Source organism: Patagioenas fasciata, chromosome 9 (assembly GCF_037038585.1).
Source record: "Patagioenas fasciata isolate bPatFas1 chromosome 9, bPatFas1.hap1, whole genome shotgun sequence".
Lineage (NCBI taxonomy): Eukaryota > Metazoa > Chordata > Aves > Columbiformes > Columbidae > Patagioenas > Patagioenas fasciata.
Window position 1 is genome coordinate 20404103 of NC_092528.1, and position 27904 is coordinate 20432006.

Genomic DNA, 27904 nt, shown 5'->3' on the forward strand with positions numbered 1-27904 from the left:
GTATTATAAATAAAGCTGGACAACACAAGCTGCATATAAACCTAGAGAGCATATAGTTATGGAAATCAATTGTTGAATAAACAAGCAATATACTGTATTTTCAACAATACTAAAGAATAGAAATACATGGAGGAAGTGGCATAGGCAAAATATTTTTCTTGAGTAAAAACCAAGTAATTTCTCTGAATTCTTCTAATATGTTCTACTTCTGCTACTTCTGAGGCAAATAAAGCAGAGGTTATCTTATTATTCAATAAAGGTTTGTATATTGCTCCAAGTATCGACTGATCAGCATCGCTGCATTTCAAATCCACCTTCTACAGTTATCTGTGTGATCCTAGAAAGCTTCATATCTTCTTTTTGCATCTGTCTCAAAAGTGGGGCTTTTCTCTCAAAAGGGAGCCTTTGGACACAACTACATCCATCACAGATTTGTAAATTCAGAACTGTGAGTATAATTGAGCAAATGGCTTGAGAGGATTTATCAGATTTTGTATTGTCACCTGATCTCTGATCTCAGTTGTGTACCCCTGCTGCCTTCTGCTTGCTAGGAGAATATATCAAAATATGTTTCTTGAAACATTGTGTTTCAGAATCAAAACATTTCAAAGAAGCATACAAGATTTCAATGCGGGATGTTTAGTTGGTTGGTTGGTTGGTTTTTTGTTTGTTTGGTTTGTTGTTTTTTTGGTTTTGTTTTTTTTTTTTTTCTCCCTAAAAGAAATATTACCCCCCTCCCAGGTTAATGCTGCATGTAACAGGTAAATCAAAATAACTTCATTGACTATTCTGTTATGGCGGAGCCAGCCAAGTAAATAAATTAATCCAAGACTGATCATTAGTTTTCAGTGCCTTCTGGAAAAGTACAGCTTTTTTGGTCCCTATCAAAATTGGTCAGGTCTTCAGAAACAGCACAACAGCAAGTGTTTTTAAAGATGCCAGGACCAAAGAATGGAAAAATCTGGGCTTATGGTTGGAAAGCAGACATCTTCACTGCTTTATCTCAAGACTTGCTGCCCTCATTTTGCAGTCAGTCATAAAAGTTCTTTCTCCAGCTGGGGTAAAATAATCAGTTCATTCTAATGGGTTGTGCTTACCCACTTTTCTAGAAACCAGAAGGAACCTGTTGGCTTAGCGCCCTGTTTTACAGTGCATGTGTGTCCACTGCCAACTTGTTGACATGGCTGCTGGAAGAAGGGTTGTGATTCTAAGGGTTGTACAGAGGTGGGAGTACCCACAAGTCGATACACAAATGCTTGGACTCAGATCCAGAGATCATCTTAGATGGTAAGCCTGGAAATTAACATCAGTGACTGTGAGGTGAAATTAATAGAAATGTTTTTAAGGCAGACTTCAAAGTCTTAAGTTATTTTCTAATAATCAAATATTACCTTATGGGGGATGAAGAGCTGAGCTGTGTTAGAGAAGATTTTTACTGTCAGTTGTATTCTAAGCTCAGTATCTTCATGGAATATCACATGAACGGATTATTCTCTTCAGAGGATAGTTTAGTAGATGCTGGTAAAAACTCAAAAAGGTAAACTAGACTTTTAAACCCCTGTCATTCTGCTTTAAGTATCTTAACAGAACTCCTTAGCTATTCAGTATTTTCTGTTGGCATATAGACTCTTGTTGGAAAGACGGGCATTAATTAATTTGCTTCTCTGTTGATCTAAGTTGCCTCTACTTCTACAATTGACAATTCTTTATGTACTTTGTCTATTTTAGAATTAATCTTTACCATTTAATATTAAAAAATATCCTAACTTTTTAATGTATATTAAACAGTTTTCCATCTCCTGGAAGAATTAGTTTTGCTACACATAGAAGGGTACAAAGTCTGACTCTTTTAGTTTCTTATCCAGTTTAAGTTTACTGAAATTGAGAGCGTTGTGTTGGTGTAAAGCTGGTGTAATTCAATGCAGCCTTAGACACAATTATTTCAGTAACTATTAATATTCTGAATAGCATGGATGTAGGTGGATTTTCTGTTAATAAGTGCTCCAAAAGTAAGCTTGCCATGTAGCCTTGAAGTGGCTTTCTTGGCACCTTTTTGACCAGTGATGGTAGGTACAAAGATCAGTCATCACTACCAATCTGTCACCAGAGAAGGGAATTAATGAGTGAGAACAGAGATTTCTGTTTATGCTGGTTTTACTGTTTGCCTCATTTGCAAAGATGTTGTATGAGAAAATGCTTGTCTGAACTTCGAACTATTCCCTGATTTTCTGTAGATTCCTCTGCTGTGCTAAACACCAGGGGATAAGAATGTCGTCTTCATTTTCTGGGTCAGACCATTCATTCATCTTGTGATTTTTTATTTTTATTTTTTCTTTCCAGAGTGAAGTTGTGTATGCTTTAAAGATTTTTACTGAAAATTCTGTTTCAAGAAATTGTAACGGTGTAACAGAAATTGATTGATCATGGATTTCATTGTATTTCTTTTTCTTTCATCTTCTAACTGTGGTATTCCTTGTTTGTCATTTAAAAGTCAGTTCAGTGGAATTCTAGGAGCTGTAAGTGGTACTAAATCTTTTTAGTGGGCCCATTAGAGGGAACTGTATTTGTTTTCAACATACAAGGTTTGAAAAGGTATTTTATTTTGGTCTTTCTTTGCCTTCCCCAAGAAATTGTCATGGAAAGACAAAAATGACTTTAGTGTGGCTGCTGTCCCTGACCTCGATGAGGAGCAGGATGACAGGGAGCAATACTGTTGCTAACGCATCTTTCTTAACCACCCTTCGTATGACCTTGTTTTGGTATTGGGGTCTTCCTTGCCTAATCAACCCTTGACCATTCTGTAATCACTGCATAAAAAACGTTAGACAGTGAGTTGGATGTATTTTTCAGTTTATATTGTTCACTTAGTTTTTTATGACAAGGCGAGGGCATAATTTTGGGTTGATGTACATGGGCTAATTGTATACTAGTGCTATTGAAGAAGAGCTGGGGGTTTTTGGTTTCAACTTCTGGGGTTTTTTTTAACTGATGGTGAATGAATGCCTGTGTAGTGCCTCGTGACTGCCAGACTGATACAACTGCCATCCCTGCTCTCATCAAGTGCTTTAACCTTGGACCTCCTTCACGTAGCTCTTAGTACTATTTCATTTTGGTGAAATGGGCCGTTTAGCAGGTCACAGGAAGAGCCAAAGCTCTGTTGTACTGTTCTGCTGAATTGAAAACAGTGAAAAAGAAAGGACCTAGGGAAAAACAGGAGCTCCAAATGTTGACTTTTTCAGTTGTTGTGTCTTTTGTGTAGTTTTCCTACAGTTTTGCTGTACCCAAACTATATGTGGTACTTCGCTTTATTACATATTCCACTGTAGACCCTGCTGTTCAGTATGAAAGATATGCTCATGATACGTTCTCTGTAGTACAGTTCATGAATAAGGTCTTGTGGAAAAAATTCTACATGTTGAAATGTGAGCCAAATTTTTAATTTTGGGATTTCTAGGGGAGCTCATGGGTGGAAATTAGTACTGATAATTTATAAAGAACTTTTATTGCTAAGGTTTTTAATAACTTCTTTAATATTTATAGTTTTCGAAATAACTTTATACACTGGGGTACATTCTTTATGATCATTTCTTTTATCATTACTGGTTTGTGACTGTTTTTCTAATAAGGAAGATAAATAAGTTCATTCTGAGTATTGATTTACTTAAAGGCATGCTAACCAAGTAGTTAAACACTGTTCTTTCCCATAAATGAAAGTAAAATATTCATCAACCAATTAATAATATGCAATTTTCCTAGTTGATATATAGATATGCCTGAGGCTTACACGTAGCATACTCTATATCATTATGTGTTCCACTTAGAAACATAAAATTAAACCAAATGTAAATTTCAAACTACATAACAATGTTATACAGCATCTAAAGAGACTGTTATATTATGTTCAAGGCATTATTTTAAAAGCATTAAACCTTGATGCAAAGTAATACCCCAGAAAATAGTTGAGCAGAGAACATGTTTTTTACTTTGAAAAAAATAGACTAGCTTTTCACAGAATCTTTGAAGATAATATTTGTGGGAATAATAAGTGAAAAGGATTTTTTTTTTTTGCATAGGTCTAATGAAGGCAGTTGTATTTTAACAATCTAACAGACTTCCCAAGCAGCAATTGCTTGAGGCAGCAAATGTGCCATAATTAAAAATCTGTGGCTGGTTGTTATGTGGGTTGTGAGAACATCTGTTAATATCTTGATAGATACTGTGTAACATCTACACTCACAGACATAGTAAAGGTGAATATCTTACTTTTATCTCAGAGATGGTTGGAAGGCTTGGGCTGTTTGCATTTCAACATTACTAACTTCCAGTGCCATTGGACACCGTGTGGTGTTTATGCAAGTAGGTATTTCCTTTCTGCTTAGGTACTTCCTTGGTCTTGCTGATTATTTAACTCTTAATTTTAGAAACATAAGTTGTTTTTTCCACATTGTTGCCTCCATTTTTGTGTGTACTTTTGCTTTGGTTGGTGGTCTGAAGCTATTAAATATCCAAATCCTACCTTGTTTAGATATTTTTTTGTGGAAACCATTCATAAATGCAGGAAATTAGGTGGAATTAATGCAGAGGTTGAGTGAATAATGGTAATGACACCCAGAATCCCCAGGAGCAGTTGTAACACAGCTGAGGTAAATTGAATGCACAAAAGAGGACACTTTTCCTGGCTTTTAGGTGCATGCAACACACAGACCTCTGCTGTTTACTATGTCTGACAGTGTGGTACATCTTATATTAATTCTTCAGTCTTCCAGCCCACCTGCCAGTTCTTATAGCAGATATAGGATAGGAATTCGAGGATGCCTTTCTGAGGTTAAAGTACAAGTTGCCATCCCCTCCTATACTCTGACTTCTATACTATGACTTACAGAACTACTTAGCTGTGTGAGTTTCCTTTATGGGCAGAGGACAGTGGCTGTAGCAATCTGAATGACTTCAGGAGTCTGATACTTGCAATGTAAACTGAGACATATACCTGTTCTCCCCATCAGAAGGGCTGCTTCTCCCTTCACCTGGAAACATACACCAATGTTACTAATTTGTACTGCATATAACCAAGAAATACAGAGTACTCAACTCTGTAGCTTGAAAGTGGAAAAAGAAGCCTGATGTGTGCTCACTGATGTTTGATTGCTGGCAGCAATACACTTTAGGGTTTGGTTTTGTTTTTCTTCTAAGACTAGTATGACACTGCCTTAAAATTTTGTTGCTTGACTCATAAATGTCAGAGTATGAGAATAACTCAGTTACTTAATCATTGGTAAGTATGTCAAAACTAGATTTAGGTGTCTGGTTTGTGACTTCAGTTGAATGTATCTATGGCAAATCAATAAATAACTTTAGTAAAGCAAAATTATAATTAATACATTCTTGATCTTTAAATTTTCCTGCATGCTGTCAGGTTACCAGTTTTGATGTGACTGTTCTGGGATACAGACAGCAATCCACTGGCAGTGGGTTACAGTCCCAGTCTATACCAAATGGATAGCTTCTCACCACTGGAACAAATGCCAATGTGAACCTGTTTCCCCACAGCCACTCACAGTGGCTTCAATAACTCTCTCAGGATCAGTCTCACTTGGAATAGCTGGCTGCGTGTTTTGAAGACAAAATGTGGAAATTGTGATCTCTTTAAAGAGCAGAGAATTCTCCAAAATGAAAAATGCGAATTCATCTTGTATGGAAGGTAAAGGTTAAATGGTCAAGCAGCAATAATTTTAAACAGGCACATTATATATTTAATAGCTCTTAACGTAGTGACAGGTAAAATCCCTTATATACACCTATTTGCACTTTATTTGTGGTACTGTTTACTGAGTGTAAAGGATTACCACTCATGACTGTAATCACTTCTCTTTTGAATGACACTTCAGAGTTCAGTTTGTAACTAAAGACCTAAAAATAGGAGCAGCTGCTGCATCTAATGGGGGTTTAAGTCCTGTCCTCTGTGTTAACGCAGGGTGGGAGCCTGATCCGCACGTTGTTATTAATACAAGGCTTAGGGTACTGCAGTCTGACCTCTGCCTGTTTAACAGCATTCACTTAGTGTGTCGTTATTGCTGTGGTTAACAGAAAAAACACCACAGGCTAAATACATTTTCCTAAACCAAGTATAACGGCGACGCTCATCTAAGGGAGACCCCACTGCCAGCGGCCCCGGTCGCGAGGAGGAGGAGCCAATGGGTTTGACTGCACCAATGAGGAAACAATCCACTCCTAGCAGGAGCGGGATTGGCCAGGCCAGGCCACGTATGCTGGCCCACATAATCTGCCTGGCAACCCAGAAGCTTCCAGAAGGGGTGTGAGGTGTGTCAGCCCTTGGGGGGCACTGGGGTGTGTTAGGGTGGGAACCCCCGCCAGCAGTGGGCAGATCTGTGAGGCAAGTGCTGATCTTTCACAGAATTACAAAATGGTTGGGGTTGGAAGAGACGTCTGGAGATCATCCAGTCCAACCCACGTGCTAAAGCAGGTTCACCAGAGCAGGTCACACAGGAATGTGTCCAGGTGGGTCTGGAATGTCCCTGGAGAAGGAGACTCCACAGCCTCTCTGGGCAGCCTGTTCCAGTGCTCTGGCACCCTCACAGTAAAGAAGTTTCTCCTCATGTTTAGATGGAAACTCCTGTGCTTCCATCTGTGCCCGTTGCCCCTTGTCCTCTCATTGCGCACCACTGAAGAGAGTCTGGTCCCATCCCTCCTTGGTGTAGGGGAGCCCATATTTGCCAGGCAAGGTGCCAGAGTGCTCTGTGGAGCTGGAGGTTGCAGTGGGAAGGTTTGGGGTTCTGTATGTCTCTGCCTGCCTTGTAGAAACCCAGTCTGGTGAAGTGCAAAGGAAGCAACAACCTCTATACGTCCTGCCCTGAGGGTGAGTCACGAGGTAGGTCAGCACCATTGCAAGCGGCGGGCAGTGAAGCCAGGTACTTTAGTATGTAACTAAGCTGATACAAACAGTTGGTCTGCCTGAGTTGTTCCACTTCATTCCATGCCGGGCTGGGAGCTTGCTGCTGCGTTCCAGAGTGGTGAGGAGAAATGGACTGCAGAGATCTGAGACCTCTCTGGAGTTGGGACTAGGTGCCCATAATTGTTTTAATCAAGGGTACAGGCTGCTGGAACAGTAGGTGGCAAGCTCCTCCCAGACAAACCCTTCTGTGCTTTCTGTGCCTGCACGAGGTGCAGGGCGGTGATATAAACCTGGCACTGTGGCCTTCTGAATGACAAGTGCCCTGTGCTGGGAACAGATTTTGTAAATTGCATCTGTTGGCTTTACCTCATCTTTCTAGTGGTACGTAAACAAATAAATAATAAGAAGAAAAAATAAAAGGGAAATTGACAGATTTTACTCAGGCTTGCAACTCTATTGGCTGTTTGGTGAATTTGGGATTAAAAGTTCAGTAGAATGCATAAAATATAACTAAGGGTCTAGTCACTTTATTCCTGATGATTTACCAAGATTATAATTATAACTTTGTGTAATTGTTCTTTGTATGATGGATCTTCAGCTCTATCCTCTCTGTAATAGAGTCTAAACATAGACTGAAATAACCATAATCAGAAACAATAGTTTCAATATGAACAGGGAAATGCTATTGGCTTCTTGGTGGTTGCTCATCTGGACATTCATCCAGTCTGTTTGTTTCTTCTTTTTAATGTTTACTGAATATTTAATGATACTTACTTTACACACAGTGCTCCTCTATATTTTTATTTAAAAGTGAGTAGTATTTCTTGAAGATGTAGGAATGCAATAGCAGTATGAAAGGCTTTGTATTATATACTCATCAAATAATTAAGCATTTTTTCTGGACTGCAAGCAATTCAATTATTTTGTTTCTGAAATAAATTAAGTAAAGCGTATTGAGTCCAGTCAGACCTTGTTTCTAGGGAATTGTAGTTCAATTTCATTTTTAATTAGATAGAATGTTGAGAATTTCTTAGCACTGGTAAGCAAGATCTGGCAATAAAATATGCACTCGATTTGTATTAAAAGTTCCTAATATCTAGTGCAGGGAACTGCCAGTATATCTGGCTTATGGTTAATTGTCTAAGTACCCTATAGTGAAAAATTCAATTTTTAAAAACTGCTGACTTGTAACAAATAACTTTTCTTTGATAAAATGGCATAGCAGATGAGACAAGAGCAAACAGGAAAAAGTATGGGACAAAACATTCGGTTCTTCGTAAGCTTAACAGCACATTCAGCACCATGATGTTAAAAATGTAAGAACTACAGGGTTAAACCAAACTGCTTTTTTTGGTTTAGAGATTATTGGGGGGGGGAAGTCTTAAGAGGTTTTTCCTCAACCACTACAGCTGTTTAGAGGCTGGTGCCTGGATTTCTAGTCAAGCTAGTGGACAACAGGCTGAACTGTGATTGAGTGTTATACACATAATTCCTTTTGTTGGTGTGAGTTTCTCTCAGCCCTGTACCAGAGAAGCTACTGCTCTTTCCGTGTGTACCGTGATTCCCAGTGCTGATTACCCATCTTCCGTTTTCTTTCCCTTTTCTGTTTTTTATGGCTATATAGAATCCTTATCCGTGTTCAGACAATGCTACTGGGCTTCTTTACAAAATGCAGGTATTCTTGTCGTAGTGCCCAGTCTGTGTTTTTTGGATACAGATAGCTTGTAGGAAGTTGAAATGTAGCACTGTCACAGACAGCATCCCTAGCTATTGGGAAGAACTTCCAGCAGGGATTCGGGCAAACAGCATCAGAACATGTGAGACATGTTGGAACATATTTGTATTTGGGGGTTGTTGGTTGATTGGTTGCCTAAGAGGCTGGAAAGGCTCAGCTATACATAGGTGAATGGGTAACTGGTATAAGAAAGGTGTCTGTGGGAAGGCTTGGTGTGTGTGTTTCATTGCATGAGAGCTTGGTTGCTCCTCCTACTGCAAGAACATATGTAGTGGGGCTGAGTGTTCCAAGAACAACCTGTGTCCACATCTAGGGCAAAAAGGGAATGAACTATTATAGTATGGAGATTTATTATTGCTCTGAATTGATGAGCTGGGAGTGTAGAAGCCTCTGGCTGAATTGAAGCCTGTCTGACTTCCTGCCAGTATTTTCCTTGTAAGATAGTCACAGTAAGGGAAAACACCTTATTCTTTTACTTGGAAAAGCTGATGTTCATGAACCTTCACAAATCAGTTAGTTCTGATTTAAAGTCTGCTGCCCTTGAGTAGCACTTATCTGACAGAAGAATGTAGTTAAAAATATAACTGATGGTAAATTTATGTACAAAGTAGTTCTTACTCTTCACTGCCCTACAGCCACATCATGTGCAGATTTTTTTAGGATTAACCTTCTGAGATTTCTTGCTCTTCCTTCCTGTTTTTCCTCCTGCATTCTATAGGACATCCAGGAGAGACAAGAGAAAAATATCTCCTTAGAAATATTTTTTTGATATAAAAAATACTAAAATTCTGAAAATTGAGAATGACAATTTAAATTTGGAAAGTGATTAATAAAAATGTCTTGAAAAAAATCTTTGGTATGCGTGTCAGAGTGTTTCCACAAATAAATGCACTTTATACTATTGTTTCTCTGATAGTAAGTACATCAAAATTCTAAGGTCTTGCCATGATGCAGAGCAAGTATTTGATTCTTTATTGTTCATAGGTATGGCACCATATGCCAGGAATAGTTTAATTCCAATGCAGTATGTTTTCCACCTTCTGAAACCTTTTTGGAAACAGCCTGTCACTTACGAGATCACCATTGTCTGCATTTCTAACTTTTTGAAGTTTCATGCAGCCTCATCCTTTTCCCAGTCCCGTTTGTTCAATATAGCAGTAGTGCCATTCCTTATACAAGGATGGTGTTTGAGCCGAATAGTAAAGATGTGTTTCTTTTCATCATCCCCATATAGTCAGCCATTAAACTGACTGTGTCCTCCGTCTCTTTTATTACCTTAATGCGGCACCTTGTTCGCGATTTTGTTTGGGTGGGGGGGTTGTTTGGTTTGTTTTTTTTTTCTGTTTGTTTGGGTTTTGTTTGGGAGGTTTTTGTTTGTCTTTGTTTGCTGGAGGGTTGGGGTGTGCTGGTGTCTGTTTTTCTGCCTTGAGTCTTGTTTGTGTTACCACTGCATCTTCCAAGTGGCCTGTATTATATACATAATTGAGAGGACAGTGGCATCTAACTGAATCCACACTATGCAAAGTCTTATTTTGCTACTCAAGCAGTCTTTTTTCAGAATTAGAAATATGTTATGTCATTGAGGTCTTTGAACAGGTTAAATGGCACTTTCCCCTTGCTTGGTAATTTTACATACTGCCAATTAGTAAAATGAGGTGGGAGTTCCTCTCAGAGTGTCATGATTTTAATTGGAACTTCAGTAGAAAGGAGTAATTACTAACTTGTAGCCTGTCCAACTAGTAAAACGGTGTCTCAAATTAATGAACTATGTCTTTTGCTTGCTGCACTATGAATTGAAAAATGCAGCGGTTAAAAACTGGTTACTGTTATTTGTCTAATTAATGTTGATCATACACTGAATTGTAATGACAATAGAAGATACAGCTTGTACAGATTTTTATAAATATGTTTGATTTTGAACAGGGTAATATGTAATAGGTACATATATGTATTTTTTCACATATCTGATCTATTTTATTTCCTCCTCTGAAATATTATTATATGTATTGTTGTTGTGCTAATTAGTTTTTCTTCTTTAAAAAGTTTTATTTCAATGCCCCATATTTATTATGACTTTGAATATAGAATTCTACATGCATTTTTGTGTGGATTACCTAGAAGGGGCAGAGAAAAGAGGATGACAGTTATAAACAGGCAATTAATATATAAGCAGGAATATCCATTAAGTTTTTATTTTATGAATGTGTTATGTCCAGGTTTTACTGTGTTAGTACCTGAATGGACTTGTAATAAACAGTGCCATTGTGAGTTGGCTTTACGAAGAGAAAGACTTTTGGCCTGCAGTTGAGTGGAAGAGGTGGGATCCTGGAACAGTGACATGAATTTTGCCATACTGTCAGTAGCTGACATGTAATGGCCTTTATTGTTTAATGAACCATCATGTCATTTACTGATGCAGACATCGTGTAAAATACCATTTTTGCAGTTTTTTGTGCAGACTTAAGGAGTGCAAACTACCCTGTTAAGCTTAAAAAAATCCCATGCTTAAGCATTGTCTAAGTGCCTATAGCTAAGGCATGTTGAATGTCTTTATTTAGGGTTCTATTACTTTGCCGGACACAGACATATATTGATATACTTTTTTTTTTTAACAATAATATTGGTGAGAAGAGTTAAGAAAGAAGATAAATGCCTGCTTAATTTACCACTTAAAGCTGTGATGTCTTGGCTTCCCTGTCCAGAGAATCTCCGTTCCTTTGTAATTATTATGACTTTGATTTATGAGTGAAATTTCCATGTTTTCATACAAGTAACTTCACAGAGTTGGCTATATAATCTTCATCGTACTGCCATCAGTCAGAAGCTCCGAGTGTGCCACATAATTGCTTTGATTCTGATTTACACAGGAACCTCGTTCTGCTATGTTGTAGTAATGCAGTAGAAAGGCCTTCAAAAACATGTGAGTAGGTTCAATGAACAGCTTAATACTACCTATTAATGTAGGTATCTATGTATAGGAGTGAGGATACAGCTGAGATATAAGCTTTAATAAGTGTGCTGAAGATGACAACTACGTTTTGAGGTACGTTTGGCTTAAGGCAGCATGGTGTGCTAAAGGTCTTTTTGCAATGTAGACTTTTAAGTTAAGCTAGCATAGTTTGAAAGTACATGATAACTAGGTAAAAGAGAAATCTTAAATACTGTTTTGCAGCTAGTTTGTATTGTTCTATTTACTGATACATTTTTAACTATAATGATTGAAAGTTGGAATGCTTATGTAATATGGTTGAAAGCAGAATTAGATCTAATAAGAAAATGTCACTGGGTTTCTACTGAAGCTAGTATTGAGAAGTAAAATCTAACAAAAGGGAACATATAGTAAAATTAAGAGGGATTGTTGTTTTTTTTTTTCCCCCGCACTAGTGTTTGATTTATCATGTGCTGAAAAACTCTTAGCAATATATGTACAAATAATAAAATCAATTTGAAAGTTACTGTATTTTAAATTAACTTTTCCAGACATAGCGCTACTTGTTTTGAGGAAGGATAGAACCTTCCATGATGACCAAGTCACTTATTATATAGAACTGCAAGCCAATATGTCCTTTACTGGACTGTAATATCTTATATAATGTATCATTTGAAAAAAAGAACAGGTTGTTCCATGTCTTAGTGAACATGCTTTTCACAATTTGTTTTTCTTGAGGTTAGATTTTGTCATATCTAATTTGTGGTCCAAGGTTCTGTATTCTTTTCCATCTGTCACTCTCTCTCTTGTGATTTCGTACATGTTTTTTCCCCCCTTCCACTAAAGGGTAGGCTCTCCAGATTTTATTAATGCCTACTCAGTGTGGTGCATTAGCAGGATCTGACTCTTGTCTACTAAATATCCCATTTTCATTGAACTTGCAAGAATATACTGGGATATTTCCTCCTGTGAAATAAATCTTCTGTGCCAAGTAATCAGTGGTTCAATCATTTCTGTGGATCAAGACACATAAATGGACAAGCATAGAAAGCAGACTAAAGAAGTCTTACAGAGGTGATATTTATCAGTAATGGGGCTGGTATTATACCTTATAAAGCAAAGCCATTACAGCTTTAGGGGAGGGATAAAGAGGGGAGAGAAGAGGTGACCTTCACCAGGGAGAGAGAGGAAGACAAACCTCAATGCTGATACTGTAGCTGTTTGCACATATAACACCATGACTGACTGCAGAGAGGCTTCACGAAGAGGGAGAAGTGTCTAGACAGTGGCACAGCAAGGTTCTCAGAGGGTTTGGCCATATTTTGGAACCACTTGCAAATATAGTGGGAAGAATTGCTAATAATGAGACGCTATTTTAATATGCAATTGGTAGTTTGATAGTTACCTGAATCATCTTATTTTCCGATGTATTCATATTCATTGTTAACCATGAGTTCCAGGATTACACGATGTTTTGATGCACCTCATCAGTTGATCATGCATTAATACTTTTAAAATAATTTGTAAACAGAACTATTACTGGGAGTCAACTAAAGGGAGATAAAAGATACCTTGCTTATTTAATTTGTCTTTAAGTCATTAGGGTCTTGCTGGATCAGAGAAGAAGAACATAGGGTGTTCTGGCGTATTGAGAGAATAGTTTAGGAAGCTCTGTCTTAGCTATCTCTGCACTCTTACTTGCTGTGATCCAGATGAGACCAAAGTGTGATGTGCTTTTCTGCTCTCTGCCCAGGAAATGACAGCTGAAATTCAGCCCCAGATGTGGCTCCCATGAATAGAACATCAAAGTAGTGCTGGTGCAGTCAGGTTTTATTTTCAGCTGGAAAGTGAGAGTTCTTAAAAATTCACAGGCCTTAATGTGCATGTTTCTCATCTTATTCTCCATGGTTAGCAGGTAACCAGACCAATGTGCTCTCTGGACAAGAATGAAGCCTGATTATCTGATTGTTCTTATGCTTTTTGATGCTTGGGAGGTGCTAGGATAGTTTCAGCTCGGAAGGGGAGACCAGGGGAAAAGATCTTCACGAAGGCAGACTTAGCTCTCGGCTGAAAGCTAACAAATACAGCTTGAGGCCAGTACCTGCTGCATTGCTTCCCTGTTTATAACTAGTCATTCAAGGACAAATCTTACAGATTATGCTGGAGGCTGTAGTCACTGCTCTTTGGTAGGTTCTCATTCCAGCTTTCAGATCACTAATGTAAATCCCTGATGAAGCATGAATTCAGGTGTGCACTAGCCTCAGGTGAGATAAAACACATTAAAAAGTCAGCTGTGAGAAGCAGTGCTCCTCAGCTTCTTGTTGCTGCTTCTTTCCAGTGAAGAGGCATGCTCAGCTTCATTATTTTGACCTAACAACCTGTCTGCCAGTAGGTTTGTGGCCAAAACCCAGGAGCAAAGGTTGGCTTAAATGTAGAGTATGGACCAGCTCTCTGTTACCTATGTGTCAATGTGAAAGAGAACTGTTTCCTGTGCAACATTCAAGACCTGGTGTGGTTAAAATGAAGAAGTAGCTTTGCGTTTTGCTGGTGGAGCAAAACCAAATTCTTTAGACTATTGCAATCTGCCTCTATAAATAATTTGTTTTGTTTAGTCTTCTAGATCAGTTACCTTTCTCTTCTGTCCAGAAACTTGATTGTGTTATTAGGGTACCTAAAGCTGTTGATGTTATAGTTATTACACTTTACGTTCAAGCATTACCTTATTATTTAAGAACCTCCCTGAATAAAATAAAGGCTTCCAAAATCACTAGTCACTACTTAAAAATGTGTCTTTTCACTGCTTCAGCCGCATCATCTTTAAAAGGCAACGTAATGGTGCCTTATGGTGTGCTGAGTTTACAAGGCTAATCTGTCCCCAGTTACAAGACAGAGCCTTTGATAGAGCAGTGTCTCGTATTAGATTAATCTGAGTCCAGAATGTTTTATGGGGTGATTTAATATGCTGGATTGAAGGAGTTACTGGTTTTTTTTAAGTGACTCTGAAAACTGAGGATTTAAGCAGTCATAAACAACAAAAGGGCTAACAGTAAGCACCAGCATGTTTTCCTGTCAAGTGTTCCAGCTGTCTCCATATTATTGAGGTGTTTGTGGCTCTGGAAGAAGGAGGAGGCATCCAGCCAAAACCATAAGGAGCAGATTCTGCTGTTGGTTGGTTCTGCAATCTAGAAATAATCCATTGATTTAAATATGTGTGTACTAGTTTACCTGAAGGACTTGATCTACAATGTTTCTTTAGCTGTGTAAAAATAACCAAAGCAGCATTCAGTACCTTCCCTAGATTCCTTGTCTTAGAGCACCTTAGGGCTATTAAGGCATTGACTTAAGATGCAAATGGAAGCAACAATACTCATTTATTGTAGGCATAGTTGTGGTGTCACAGTTGAAATTTAAAAAGTAGCAATTATAGCTGAAATCTGAAAGCTGTGTATAATTTCATATGTACAACACAGCTTCTTAGTGGAAGTTGTAGCCATGGCTGCAGTGGTTGCTGCACTCTGTGAATAAAAAACATGTAGTTACCACCTCTCAGTAAAGAGTAGTTTAATAGTGATTTTTTTTTTTAAGTACAGTTTTCGAAACTGTTGAAAAAAAAAAATACTGTGTCTGTGTTGTCTGTCTTCTATGCTGTTTAGTAAGACTACAGATTAATAAAAAAATACTGGATATGGATACAGGAAAAGACAATTGCTATTTTAAATCTTGGCTGTTAGATCATTTAGTTATGATGTGCCTTGCTTTTCCTGTAGTGTCCCCACCCCTTGTTCAATAAAATCCTGGCTGAATGTCTGAGTATTAACATGAATTTGAAACAGAACAATACAATAATAAGCAAACCTACCATTTTGGAGATTTTTATTCTTGCATTACATTTAAGGTCTGTAATATGTTTTTAACCTTTTATGTTTCTAAATCTCTGTGCTAGTTACTTTCTCACCCTGCACACTCATATTAATCAGAATAGATTTTTGGAAAGGCTAATTACAGTTACCGACTTAAGTTGGAATTTTCTAATGAGATAGAAAAAAGCTTTCTGTCTGACAGAAGGCAAACTCCAAGGTTTTGGTAAGCTAGGCTGCCTTTAAACTCCTTTTGCTTTTTTTTTGTAAGTGAAGAGTAACTCTGACCAGAAATCTAGAGATCTAGTATGTTCTGTACACACTTTTGCGTCTCCTTGAATAGGTAAACTAAGCAGGAATGACATAATGCTAACAATATGGAAAATATGGAAGATCTACTCAAGATATTTTAATGAAATTAGTTTCAAAACTAAGGCATTTTCAACGTGGATATTTATACCAGATGAAAATACGTTAGGGTTGTAAGTCTAGCAAGTGCCCAGTGGGTAGGGAGAAAGGTGGCTCCGCTCATATCCCTTTGTTTGCCTTGCTGGATTGTGGCCAGTGCCTCATCTGAATATAAAGCCTCTATCTCAACAGTAATTAAAATAAATAATGATGTGTTCTAATATTGTTTTTATTAATGTTCACCTATGTTGTTTTGTACCCTCAGCTTTCTCTGTTAGAAGATGCAGGGTTTGGCGGTGTTCTTCTTTACATTGATCCTTGTGACTTACCAAAGACTACAGATCTTGCTGATAAAGCTTTTATGGTTTCCTTGAACAGCGGAGGAGATCCATCAACACCTGGTTATGCCAGTATTGGTAAGTACTGTTCAAGGCATATTCAGTTAATGGATGTTTTAATTCTCTGCATATTTTAAGTACGAGAGTTAAAACACTAAACCAAATCCTGCCAGAAGTAGAAGCCCTGAATAAGGGAACACTGTGTAGTACAGCATGGCTCAAAGGATGGAATCCAATCTTGAAAGTTCTTTTTTGTAAACTCTTGGCACAAAGTTTGTACTCTAAATAATTAATTTTGTGTATTCACACACTAAACCATTATTCCTGCTTATTCTTACCTCATGAAAAAAAAAGCTGGGAGGTACCAATCCAGCAGTTTACAAGCAGGTTCCATGGGATCTGTTCCCACTGAAAGGAGTATTCTTCCTTTCATTCTGTCTTCCAATTTCATAGTATTGGTAATGGAAACTTCTGGTCAATAGGTGAAAAGTAAAATATAATCAGAAATTTATATTTAAAAAATATTTCAGAAAAAATAATGTTTACAGTATCTTTGCACAATTACCACTTGAATAGGATGTGTTCATTTAGCCTTGTCTCAGTTCTGCCTAGATCGATTTGGTTATCAATTATGCTCCTCTAAATACATTTATTTTCAAAGTATGGGAAATAAAGAATTGATTTTAAGAAATTACATCATCTTTTAAAAGTTTAAAGTTGTTTGTTTGTTTTTAAAGCAATGTTAACAATAAATAGAAGCAGCATTGTATTTAACTTGTACGAACTACTTAAATCTCCATTCTGGCAGTTCAGTGAATGTGTGTTCTGCTCCTCTGCTGCCTTTTCAGCTTTATAACCTTTTTTACTATCTAACTATTTGGAAATGTATTAAGCAGCAGTCTATGAGTTTGTGACAAGGCTTCATCAAGAATATTTGGTCCGGTTACTAGCTCAGACATCTCAAGTCTGACTTGAATTGGCACTAAATCAACTGAGGCAATGCTGAGATACTTCATGACTAGAATGGCAGAAAATAGAAATATTTGCCTGGTTGTCAAAGAGGGGTGTTAGCTATTCACAGCATGAATGCCTTGACAGCTCAGTGGGAAAGAAATTGCACATTTTCTCAGTGTCTCAGTGTACCTGACCCAGTGTTCTTAAAAGTGCCCTGGGAGCTACAGAGGTAAATATAACACTCTTTAAGCTTTATTCTTGCTCATTTCATGCAGCTTATTTGAAAAACAGTTTGTTGCTTATCTGTCTGGCAGACTTCTTAATGTTTTATTTACCCTACCTGAGAAGTAAAGCTAATTAAACCGGATACACAAACATGAAGTTGCCACTCAATGTCTAAACCTTATGTGTTGGTTTTCTGTCAGTAAATGATCTCATTGGCAGTGTGCGTTCCAATCTCCAGTTTGAGAAAAAGAAGCTTAATTATATGGAAAATAGTGATATCCTTATAAGTACATTGAGGGTTTCTACTAGAACCCTAGTGTGCCTTGTGTGTGGTTTTAAATCTCTGAGCAACACTCATAAGCAGGAATAGGCTATCGTGTTTCTAAAATAATTTATATTTTGGTCATTGAATGCAATGATGAGCTGAAAAGAGCTCAAAGGAACAGCTGAGGAAACTCTTTTTTACAGTTCTGTTACTGGAAGGTAGATGAGATGGAAGCAACATCTGTGTTTCTGATGGTAATCTTCTGTAGAAACTATGAATCAATTTGGTTAGAGGTAACTTTTGCCCAGGACAAATGCAGATAGGTCTTGAGTGCAGACTTTTCCCTGTGTGCTTGCGTGTAAGGTAGTTAAACCAACTACATGTAGAATAAAAGTGCCAGATACCCAGGGTTGCCCCATCACTTTGATTCATCACATGTAACAGGCACTCCAAGAGATTTTATTGGAAGCCCCTGCTTAAATTATTGGCCTATCATTGATACCATCTGCACTTCACATAATGCCAACAAAACTGTTACTACTACAATCTCAGGGACTGCTCTGCCACCATTGTCCCTTTTACTAGGAAATTCCTAGTAACATGAGTGATGCAAAGTTAGTCTTGTGCTAGGTGAATAAAAGGTAGGAAATGTGTATTGTCATGCTGCACTTATGTTTCTGTGTGACATTAGAATATTGGACACCTTCAAGTTTTCTCCTAGAAAAGAAATCTTCAGGAAGTGATAACATTTACAGATCTCTTCTCAAAGTTGACAACATTTTTAAAATGGGGTATATAATATTTTGGAGAGAACGTTAGAGTTGTCACAAGGTTTTAGCTCAAATCTTCTGTTTCATGAAAATTAAATTCTGTACTTCTGAATAGGAATTATTTTAGAAAGTACAGAAATTGCTTGAGGATGGGTTTCAGATGCGTACTATCTGTGAGTGGAATGATTTTTTTGATCTCTGTTTAATAAAGGGAAAAAAAGTAGTGATGTGAAAAGGGAAGTCGACAGCACTTATGTAAAAGTTTCTGCATCTTTGTTTGATAATTTAATTATTCTGTTCGTAAGACTCTCCCAATCCCATGTCATAGCAATCCTGAAACAATCACTTGGGCCGTTCTGAGCATCAGTTCTGTCTTTCTGATTGCCAAGGTCTAGTATCCTCTATTTGCAGAAATCTTTATTCTGTCGTCTTTCTATTGAAGTGCAACAGATTCAGTGGATGGGACTCAAGGAATTCAAGGGATTAAGAAGTTTGAGAAGGAGATAAGAGACCTATGTGGCAAAAAATATCCTGAAAATTAGAAGAAGAGCATAAAACTTGAGTGATTTCCCCATCTACTTTTTTTCCACTTTGGCTTTTTGAATGCTGCACTTACTTTCACCTGCCTTTGTATGACAGAGACACATTAGATTTCTCCATTGCTGTACTTCAGAGCCATTTTAAATCAAATTTGTTTCCACACAGAAAATGGCTCACTAAACAAAAATATGGATAGAACCTATTTGTCAATTCTAGTATGTAAATAGAAAAGTGCCATTGTGATAAGCATTGAGAATGCTGCCCCTGAGATAAGATACCTCATAACAGAATTGCTATCTGTGCAGTGGTGGAACAGAAATTATTTCATGAAGAATTCAGACAACATCATAGAAAATACTGCGAACTTAAAAATGCTGAAATATAACAGCTGTAATACATAATCTTATGCTGTCAGCTGGAGTTTCAAGCGTAATGTCATTATATAGAATTGTCACACAGAGGTTATAACAGTAAGGCAAAGTGGTATATTTGGAAGTAGTCCATGCTTTAGGTCTTTGTTAACAGCTAGTCCTGTGAGCCATGCTACAGGGATTTGGGTGAAGAATCAGTAGCCAGGAGAAATGCACAGTGTCCCTAGAACTGTGAATAGTGGACATTATTCAGGCAGAGGAACTGGCATGAGCATTTCTCAAGAATTGCAAATAGGATTTGATTTCAGAGGAAGGGACAAAGAAAATGAGGAATTGGTGAGGTACGGATCCAGTGCAGGCCATAGCTGATGAGACCATCAGTGAAGTTTGTGGTGCCTCTGACAACATTTAAGAAAGGACAGGAATGCTGGGCAGGCAGTGGAGTGAAACTGGGCCTGGAAAAGGGCAGGGTGAAGGTGCTGGTGTTATTTTTTTAGGTCTTGTTTCTCACTATCCCAATCTGCTTTAATTGACAACAGTTGACTCTGTTTTGCCCATGACAGTAATTGTAAGTGATCTCCCTGTCTTTAGCTTGACCAATGAGCTTTTCCATGTGATTTTCTTCACCTGTGCTGTTGAGTAGGGAGAGTGAGAGGACAGCTGGGTGGGTGTCTGGAAGCTGGCCAGGGTTAAGCCACCACACTGTGTTCTCCATGTTTTGCTAAATTATGGCAGAAGTTAAAGAATACCAAATACATGTCATAAAAATCCTATGGTATTTATCTCTTTAGTCATATGTCAATCTTTAATCGAGCTTAGCCAATTTGTAGTGAACACAGGGAACTGCTGCTACTACTTGGAATATGGGTAAGGAAGTACATGCTGTGATTCTATATGTTTATGGGCTTCCTGCCTCTTAACTGAATTTGTCCTTAGTGTCCTTTACTTCATGATATTTTACTACTCTGAAGCGTCCAGGTGAGCAGAAGTTAACTAGAAAATAGAAATCTGTGTAACAGTTTTAACCATGCATATGCAACATATGTTCCAAAATGTTATGTTATAAATCAAGATGACTTTTCTACAAGATGTTCTCGGCCCTGGTTTCTCTGTTCTTCTACACAACAAAACACTATTACAAGGATAGATTTTCTATGCTTGTCTTTGCAGCTGTGGAAATGATCCTGGGAATATTATTATTATCATTATTACTATTTTCAAAATTTGTGTTTACTTTCTGCTCATAACATCAGATAAATGAAACATGAAGATAACTTGGTGTAAAATTACTGTCTACTTTCAGGCTTCTGAGTTTTTTTTCTGTTTTATTTTCCTTATGGACAAACCAAAGCTGGGGAGAAAGAAAAGTTGACTGTGCCATATTTAAATTTAGAGGGGTGTGTATATATGTTTACATATACTCTTGATCATTTATTTTTTACTTATGACATGATTTTAGTGGTTGCCATAAGAAAAAACCCACACTTCATCATTACAACTACACTGTTCTATGTGATATACTATTTTCTGTGTGAAAAAAAATCTCTGCTAATGCAATAGAGAGGTAAATCCTTAGAAAATACTGGTTTTTGAATACTGAGCACAGTAAGTAATAATTTCAGAAGATTTTCAATAATGCGTCTAGCACTAAGGGTTCAAAACGTGTCTGAATCCATGATCTGCCTCTTCAGATTTTGCAAGATACAATAAAACTACTAAATTTGTGTTTAAGTACCAAATTACGTGCTCTGAGTTTTGGGGGTTTGTGGTTTTTAGTTCTTCCTCCTGTCTAGCTTTCAGTTGTTGTTGCATGTGTTTAAAACTGAGAAAATCAGTGGGGCATAGATGTATTTTAGGCTCACAGGTTTGAGTGTGTGAACCCTCTTAATTGTAGATCAGATATTCTTTGTCTTCTGTTAAGCTGCCTATAATTTTATCTTGAGGGGAGAAGTGAAATTTGAATTGAAAATGCAGTGATTTTATCAATTAGAGTATTAGAAGAGGAGAGTAGAAATGACTTCTAACGGTGCTGCAATAGCTTGCTAGCAATGTTTGTATCATTTAACTCTTGCAAATGCTGTACTGAACCATCTGGTCAAAACTCTTCTCAATGTCAAGTAAATAATTATTAAAAAATGTGAATTTAAAAGAGTAGTATAATGTCCAAGTGTTAGACACCAAAATATTTGAAAAACAACAAATTAATCCTTCCTGTGTTGCAGAATTAGTTAAGTGGAAAATATTCTAAGTACTTGTTGACTCCTTAGAAGTTGGAGAGGACTCCTCAGGTTTTTTGACATTTCAGACAGTTTCTAACTACTGAACAGCCTTGACTCCTTACAGAATGTTTTCCACTGAAGCCACTTTGTCTTTCATGCAGCAAGAACAGCATTTTAAATGGTGCCCAGATTAAATTTTTGAAGCTCCTCAACTCACAAGTGAGTTTTGCATATTTAAATCTTTTGTGAAATCATGATTGAAAATAATCCTGCCGTAGCTTTACTGACATGATGTTTCCATTCAGTGTAGTTTGTGTGAGGGAGCTAATTTATTATGAGCAAACGTCACTGAATGGCAGTAAGTCTAGCTGGTGTGTTGGAATATGCTATGACAAGAATGTGGGTGCCTGCAGAATCAGTTGAAATGAGTTGTCCTTACCTGAGTTGAGAAGGTGGCTCAGGGAAAACTGCTTTTGCAGCATCAGGGAGTTTTTTGAGCACTCTCTTGCACTCCTTATACAGCTGCAGGTTGTACGTAGGAATGGTGTTAAGCAGATGAGACCTAAGGTTATTAAGGGAATATTTTACTAGATCTATGTGTATGGATGAGGAAAGGAATTGCTTCTGTTTGCAAAGGTGGAGGGATGAATAGCTGTGTGTTTGCTCATGTAGCAACATACAACAATCCATTTTAAGAACCAGCTAAGCTCTGAACTGGCTGTCAGCTAGAGGCCAATTTTATGGACCACTTACTCTCTTGCCAGTCATTTGCTGCTTAATGCCCTTCTCTGCTCATTACTGTGGTTTCTTCTCATCCTTTATTTTTCACACTTCTCCACCAGCTTCTTTGTGCTTCAGGTGGGGGTTGTTTGCTTTCAGAACCCAGTTAAATTAATGTTACTTGAGATTTTTTCATCTAGCAGTGTCTAGCAGATAGGCAGAAAAGTTTAACAGTATTTGTACATGAAATTTGAGTTTATAGCAAAAACATGTATAGAAATAGCAAACCAATAGTCACTTTCAGTTTTTTGGTAATTGCATCCTGTAAACAATTTATTTATTCACTGTAACTGAAACACTTGCTTAGCCCGGTGTCACACTGGTGATGACACCTCCCTCCAACAAGTGAGTAACAGTGGTATTGCCGGTGTCTGGGGATCCAGAAGGGGCTTAGAACAGGAGGTAGTCAAAATGGCTAACTGATTGAACATTTTTAACATAATAAGGCAAATTCACTATTAGTTATGCCTTTTTCCTAATCCATTTTGTATGTGCAAAGCAAATACCTGTTTTGGAGATGACGGTGTTTTACTCAAGTGTAGTGCTAAGATGACACCTCAGGGTAAATGACAGGCATTTCTGATAGGTTATATTATTAACGCTGCTGTAATTACCAGAAGTACAACTGTTTCAAAGTATGAATTCTGGTCGGATTCAGCCAATAATTTTGCCCGTATAGAAGCTGAAGGGGAAAATGTCTGAACCAGAACAATTGTGAGGCAGTTTAGGTACCCTTCACAGGAAGTCAGAGCAGATAGTAGGTGTATATGTATAAAATAAAGGAATTGTATCCGATAATAAAGCTTGGTTAGCTTTCTCATATATTTATGCATATATATAATACAGTGGAATTTTATCCTCCTAGCAGTCCTGTGCGCAAGTTGGGATACTATGGTGTAACTCTTATGTATGGCAGAGTTAACACCTGCAAGTGCACCTGCATCATATGAAGAGCACCATGAAGTCAGCTGGCTGATTTTTTTTAAGCAATTGAAGATGTAATTAGTTCTATAATTGAATTTTTTTCTAGTGCAGTTGAATACTGCAAGCCAGAATAAACCAAACCATCTTTAATTTGACCTGATCTCTGTTCCAGCCCACTGCTTACCATATTCAGCAGTTGCATAAAAAAGATAATACTACCTCTTCCTATTTTCAGAGAGGTTGAAACTTCTCCAGAAGAAAACTTAATCATCTTAAAATGGAGATGTGGAAAATACTTTTTCTTTACATAAATGTGTTCTATCATATTATATAGTACTGTTTTGCAGAATACTGCAAGACATAAGTAATTAATCACAGCTTGGGTGCAGGTCATTGCATTTCTCTTTGTTGAACTGTAAGATTTCTGGCAGACCGTTCATCCAGGTTACCGAGGTCCCTCTGAGTGACAGCACGTCCATCTGGTCTATCAGCCACTCCTCTGTTTGATTCAGACTTGCCAGTCACTTCCCCGTAGAAGTCTATCAGGTTGCTCAGACATGATTTCCCTTTTGTAAATCTACTCATACCACTCCCAATTACCTTCTTTTCCTTCATATTTTTGGAACTTATTTACAAGATTATGTACTCCATGGCCTTCTTGGAACTAAGGCTGATCCTAGATCCTCCTTGAATGTGATAGGAGTGATACTTGCTTTTGTCATGTCCTCATGAGCTGCTTCTGCCTCATTAACCTCTACTGAATGGTCTTCAGGTGTGATGTTTTAAACCACTGTAGACATATTGCCCGAGGATGCTCAACATGACTGTAGACATAGTGACTGCTTTCTATTAAGGAACATTAGATTCACGTACTGTTGCTGATACAAAGTTGCAAGACTCCTTTGTGTAAGAGACTGCATCAGTTTTGATGCATAGCTGTTCTCTCTTTTTCTCTACTAAAACAGTTCAAAATGCTCTGATGTTTGTTCCGTGAAAGCATGGAGCTTCATTTTGGGAAAGGGATAGTACTGGGAGCAGTGTTTGGGGGTAGAGATGGCCAGGTGCCAGCTGTGCAATACAAGAGAATTTCATAAACGTGGGAGAATGTCTGTAACAAGGAGGCAGTCACAGCTTACAAAGCTGCTTTCTTCAGTGCTCTTGGAGTAGTCCTGTGTGCAGTGATGCCAGGCAGTATTTGCTGTGTGATGGGTACAATGCTAGAATGAGAAACACTCAGTTTGTTACCAGATGTTTTTGTTATCTGGCATGTTTTTCATGTGCAAAACTAGCCTATGAGACTGATTTGAATCAACCTTTGAAACTTTGGTGACTGTTTCAATTTCAATTAAGACAAGTATATGCACAAAATATATGTAACTTCCAATACCTCTTATATGCTAATTTTACATAGCAGACAGGTGGGTCTATTGAGTTAGTGGAATAAAGAGTGAAGCCTCCTGAGTTATTTAAAACCTTATTGATGTCATAGATCTTTTAGAATAATGATATAATGATTTCCATATTTAAAATGTTGTGCTATAGGGATCACCCTTTACAAAATATGTAATGAACAAATGCTTGTGCTGCCTACTTGGGACGTAATTTTTTTTCTTGTAGCAGATGTCAATTAAAGCTGACATGTGGTCACAATTTATTCCTTTCTTGTATAATGCTCATAACAAGGAGATTAATTTTAGGACAGGTGGCCTACTTGAGTTTTAAAATGCGTAGGTTTGGGTTTTTTTTTAATTGATTTCCAAGCATCAACAGTCTTTCAGCTAGTCCACTGTGTGATTTCTGTCAAGCCTAGTTTAGTCCAGAACTGCAAGGGATTTTCAGCATTTTTTTTGTGTTCTCTGAAAGAACTGAACTGCCCGTTGCCAAGCCTACAGCAGTTAAAACTTGGGCAGTACTAATTTTTGCATAGCATAAAATCCATTTTGCTTTTCATAGTAGCAAATGAAATGTAAAGGTGAGGTAAAACTAAGAATTGATGTGCTTGTCAGTTGCTTCTGCTCCCTCCCAAAATCACTGTATTAGCTGCAACTTAAAGTTTTGCTGGAAAGAGGCAAAATATTTCTCTGGGTAGTAATATTCTGTGCTGACAATCCATTGAAAAATATAGATACGTGACCTGGCATGAACTATCTTTGTGAATGTTTTAAAAGTTCCCTAGAAAGAGAGAATATGGGCTTTGCAAAAAGATAGTGTGAGTGGAATATTTCTGGAGTTAAAATGAGGTGACTCAGGTGTAAGGAGAATTGCATAAAGGCTATATGGATAATTTCATAACAGTATCTTTGATTTTTGTAAAAAGCCCGGGGTTGGGGGAAGAAGGAGAGAAATTCCATAATACTAGAGATGTAGGTACCAAATGATTGCTACTGGGTTTGGCTAATTTTACTTTGTAGTTGTACTAGGTTTCTTAGCCTTAGGTCCTTTGATACTCTTATTACTTTTTTAATGTTAGCCTTCTATTTTTTAAGTGCAAGTGTTACCTCATGAGCTTCAGGATACTGGAGGAAACCTAGAAATGCAGCTTGACTGCTGTCTAATTTAAAAAAAAAAAAAAAAAAAGTAGCCCGAAACATAATGCAAATGAGGAAAACATCCATGGATTTTAGGTACATTTCATAACTGTTAGGCATTACTCATGCTTTTAAAATATTTTTTCGTTTGTTAGTACAACATATCAAAGCAGAGAAAAAAAGCATGCTTAAAGCACTTAGACAGGAGCAGTAGTCCTAAGCTGGTCAACAATATTTTCCAAGATTTACAGCATCAGTTTTATTTTTTGAGTTTTTGGCAATTTCATCTTGTTAGATGAAACGTGTCTGTGTTTCTAGAATCTGAATTTATCCTGTGATTTATACAATGAACCTGTAATTCTGAGCTCTGAAGCTCTGATTTAGGACTGTTACATCTCTTATTCGCTTTGTAAGATGAAAAGTTGAATTGCAAATCCTGTAATACGTTTACAAATCCTAAAGCATGTGTAGAAATGCTGCAAGAGATTTACAAATCGTAACATACATCTTAATATTGTAATTTTTAGCTCTACAAATCTATACCCAGAAGTCAAAGTCTGTGTGATCCTAGCAGAGATCATTCTTGTAATTTAATGTGATTTCTGTTTTGGGTCAGGTTCTTTATTACTTATTTCTATGGGACTTATGTTTATTAAAATACTTTTCAGTTTCTCCTTCGATTTCATAGAGTAAAAAAAAAAAAATTAAAACCGCTATCTTCTGAAAAGAGAGAAGAGTTGCCATTCATAGAAGCTGTTACAAAAACTGTTCCCTTGTGGCTGTATTATAGCACAAATGGGCAACTGAAACTTTCATAAAGCTAGTGGCATCTAGTAAGATATTTGTCTCATAGTCTACACTTCTCACTATGGATCATTTTTTGAAAAGACGTTAATGTCTTGTCTCACCTTAAGATGAGAAAAAATTGTAACTTTTTTTTTTTATTGCCATTTCTTTGGATTTATTGTCTTTTGAATATATGGCTACCGTGAATAGTGTATGTACTGTTTGGGGAGCCAGACACTGGAACAGGTTGCCAACAGAAGAATCTGAAATGCAGCTGGACGTGGTCCTGAGCACCTTGATCTAACTAATGCTGCTTTGAGCAGGGAGGTTGGGCTGAGTGATCTCCAGAGGTCCTTTCCAACCTGAACTATTCTATGTTTCTCTGAGTAGGTAACAAATTTTAGAATAAATTCAGCCTGACAGCCAGTTTTTCAACAGTATTATTAATTAATTAAAAAAAAATGAAAAAAGTCACCTAGGACAGGATGGCCTAGAAGAACCTGGGAACTGTTACATGAAGCCAGAAAACCCCAGAGTATACTTTGTAGTGTTCTTCTTTATAGTTGAGCTGGTAAGAGCTGGCTGTCCGAAACACTTTCAGAAAACATGTCTGTATGATAGGAAGGAAAACAAAATATTGAGCAAGACATTAATCAGTAAAATGAGATGCAGGAATATAATATGTCTTTTGGCAGAAGTATAATTTGTTTTTCCATTTTAACTAAAACTCACCTTTTTAATACAATTATTATGGAATTATTTTATTAGTTGAATCAACTGTTATTATTGACTATCTTGTGTCATTTCTTGGTCCTCACTCTTGATCGGTAGTTCAAAGGACTTCAGCCTTTCTGAAAATAAAGAACAAGATTCTGCGTATGTTGTCATTATGCAGCCATTTAAATTGATCATGATATAGTATTAAAATAGGGGAAAGCTTCTGTGATGCCTGTTGTAACTGAGACACAAAGAAAAAAGTCACTGATTGAACACATCCATCTAATGCAATGTCAGCACAATGGTAAATATGCATTCATGACCCAATCTAGAGAATAAAAACGACCGTAATTGTCAGAATTGGAAGAATCAGTGGGTATTTTCTGTGAGCTTTAAGTAAAGAATTAGATGGATGAAACATGGATACTTACGTTATTGTAGTCTGTGGTTTGCAGACATTAAAGAAGATTTCTCAAACATTACCAGGTGCTGTGCAGTGAGGAAGATGACAGGATGAAATATATTTTATAATTTTTATTAAGGAACTTCTAACACAAGGTGAGAAATGCGTTAGTCAGTTTTATGACATGCCCTGTAACACTTAATCATATTTATTTTTCTCTGACTGTAAGGTGTGGTCTTGGTAGC

At 37.3% G+C, this 27904-nt stretch overlaps 1 protein-coding gene across 10 annotated transcripts in view; it reads left to right on the top strand.

Annotated features, from left to right (window-relative positions):
- Positions 1-27904, top strand: part of NAALADL2 (N-acetylated alpha-linked acidic dipeptidase like 2) — a 444279-nt gene that overhangs the window by 272198 nt on the left and 144177 nt on the right. For all 10 annotated transcript variants that reach the window (XM_071812576.1, XM_071812575.1, XM_071812577.1 and 7 more), the window contains one exon: positions 16105-16255. In XM_071812576.1, coding sequence (XP_071668677.1) covers positions 16105-16255 — 151 coding nt within the window. The remainder of the gene's footprint in view (positions 1-16104; positions 16256-27904) is intronic.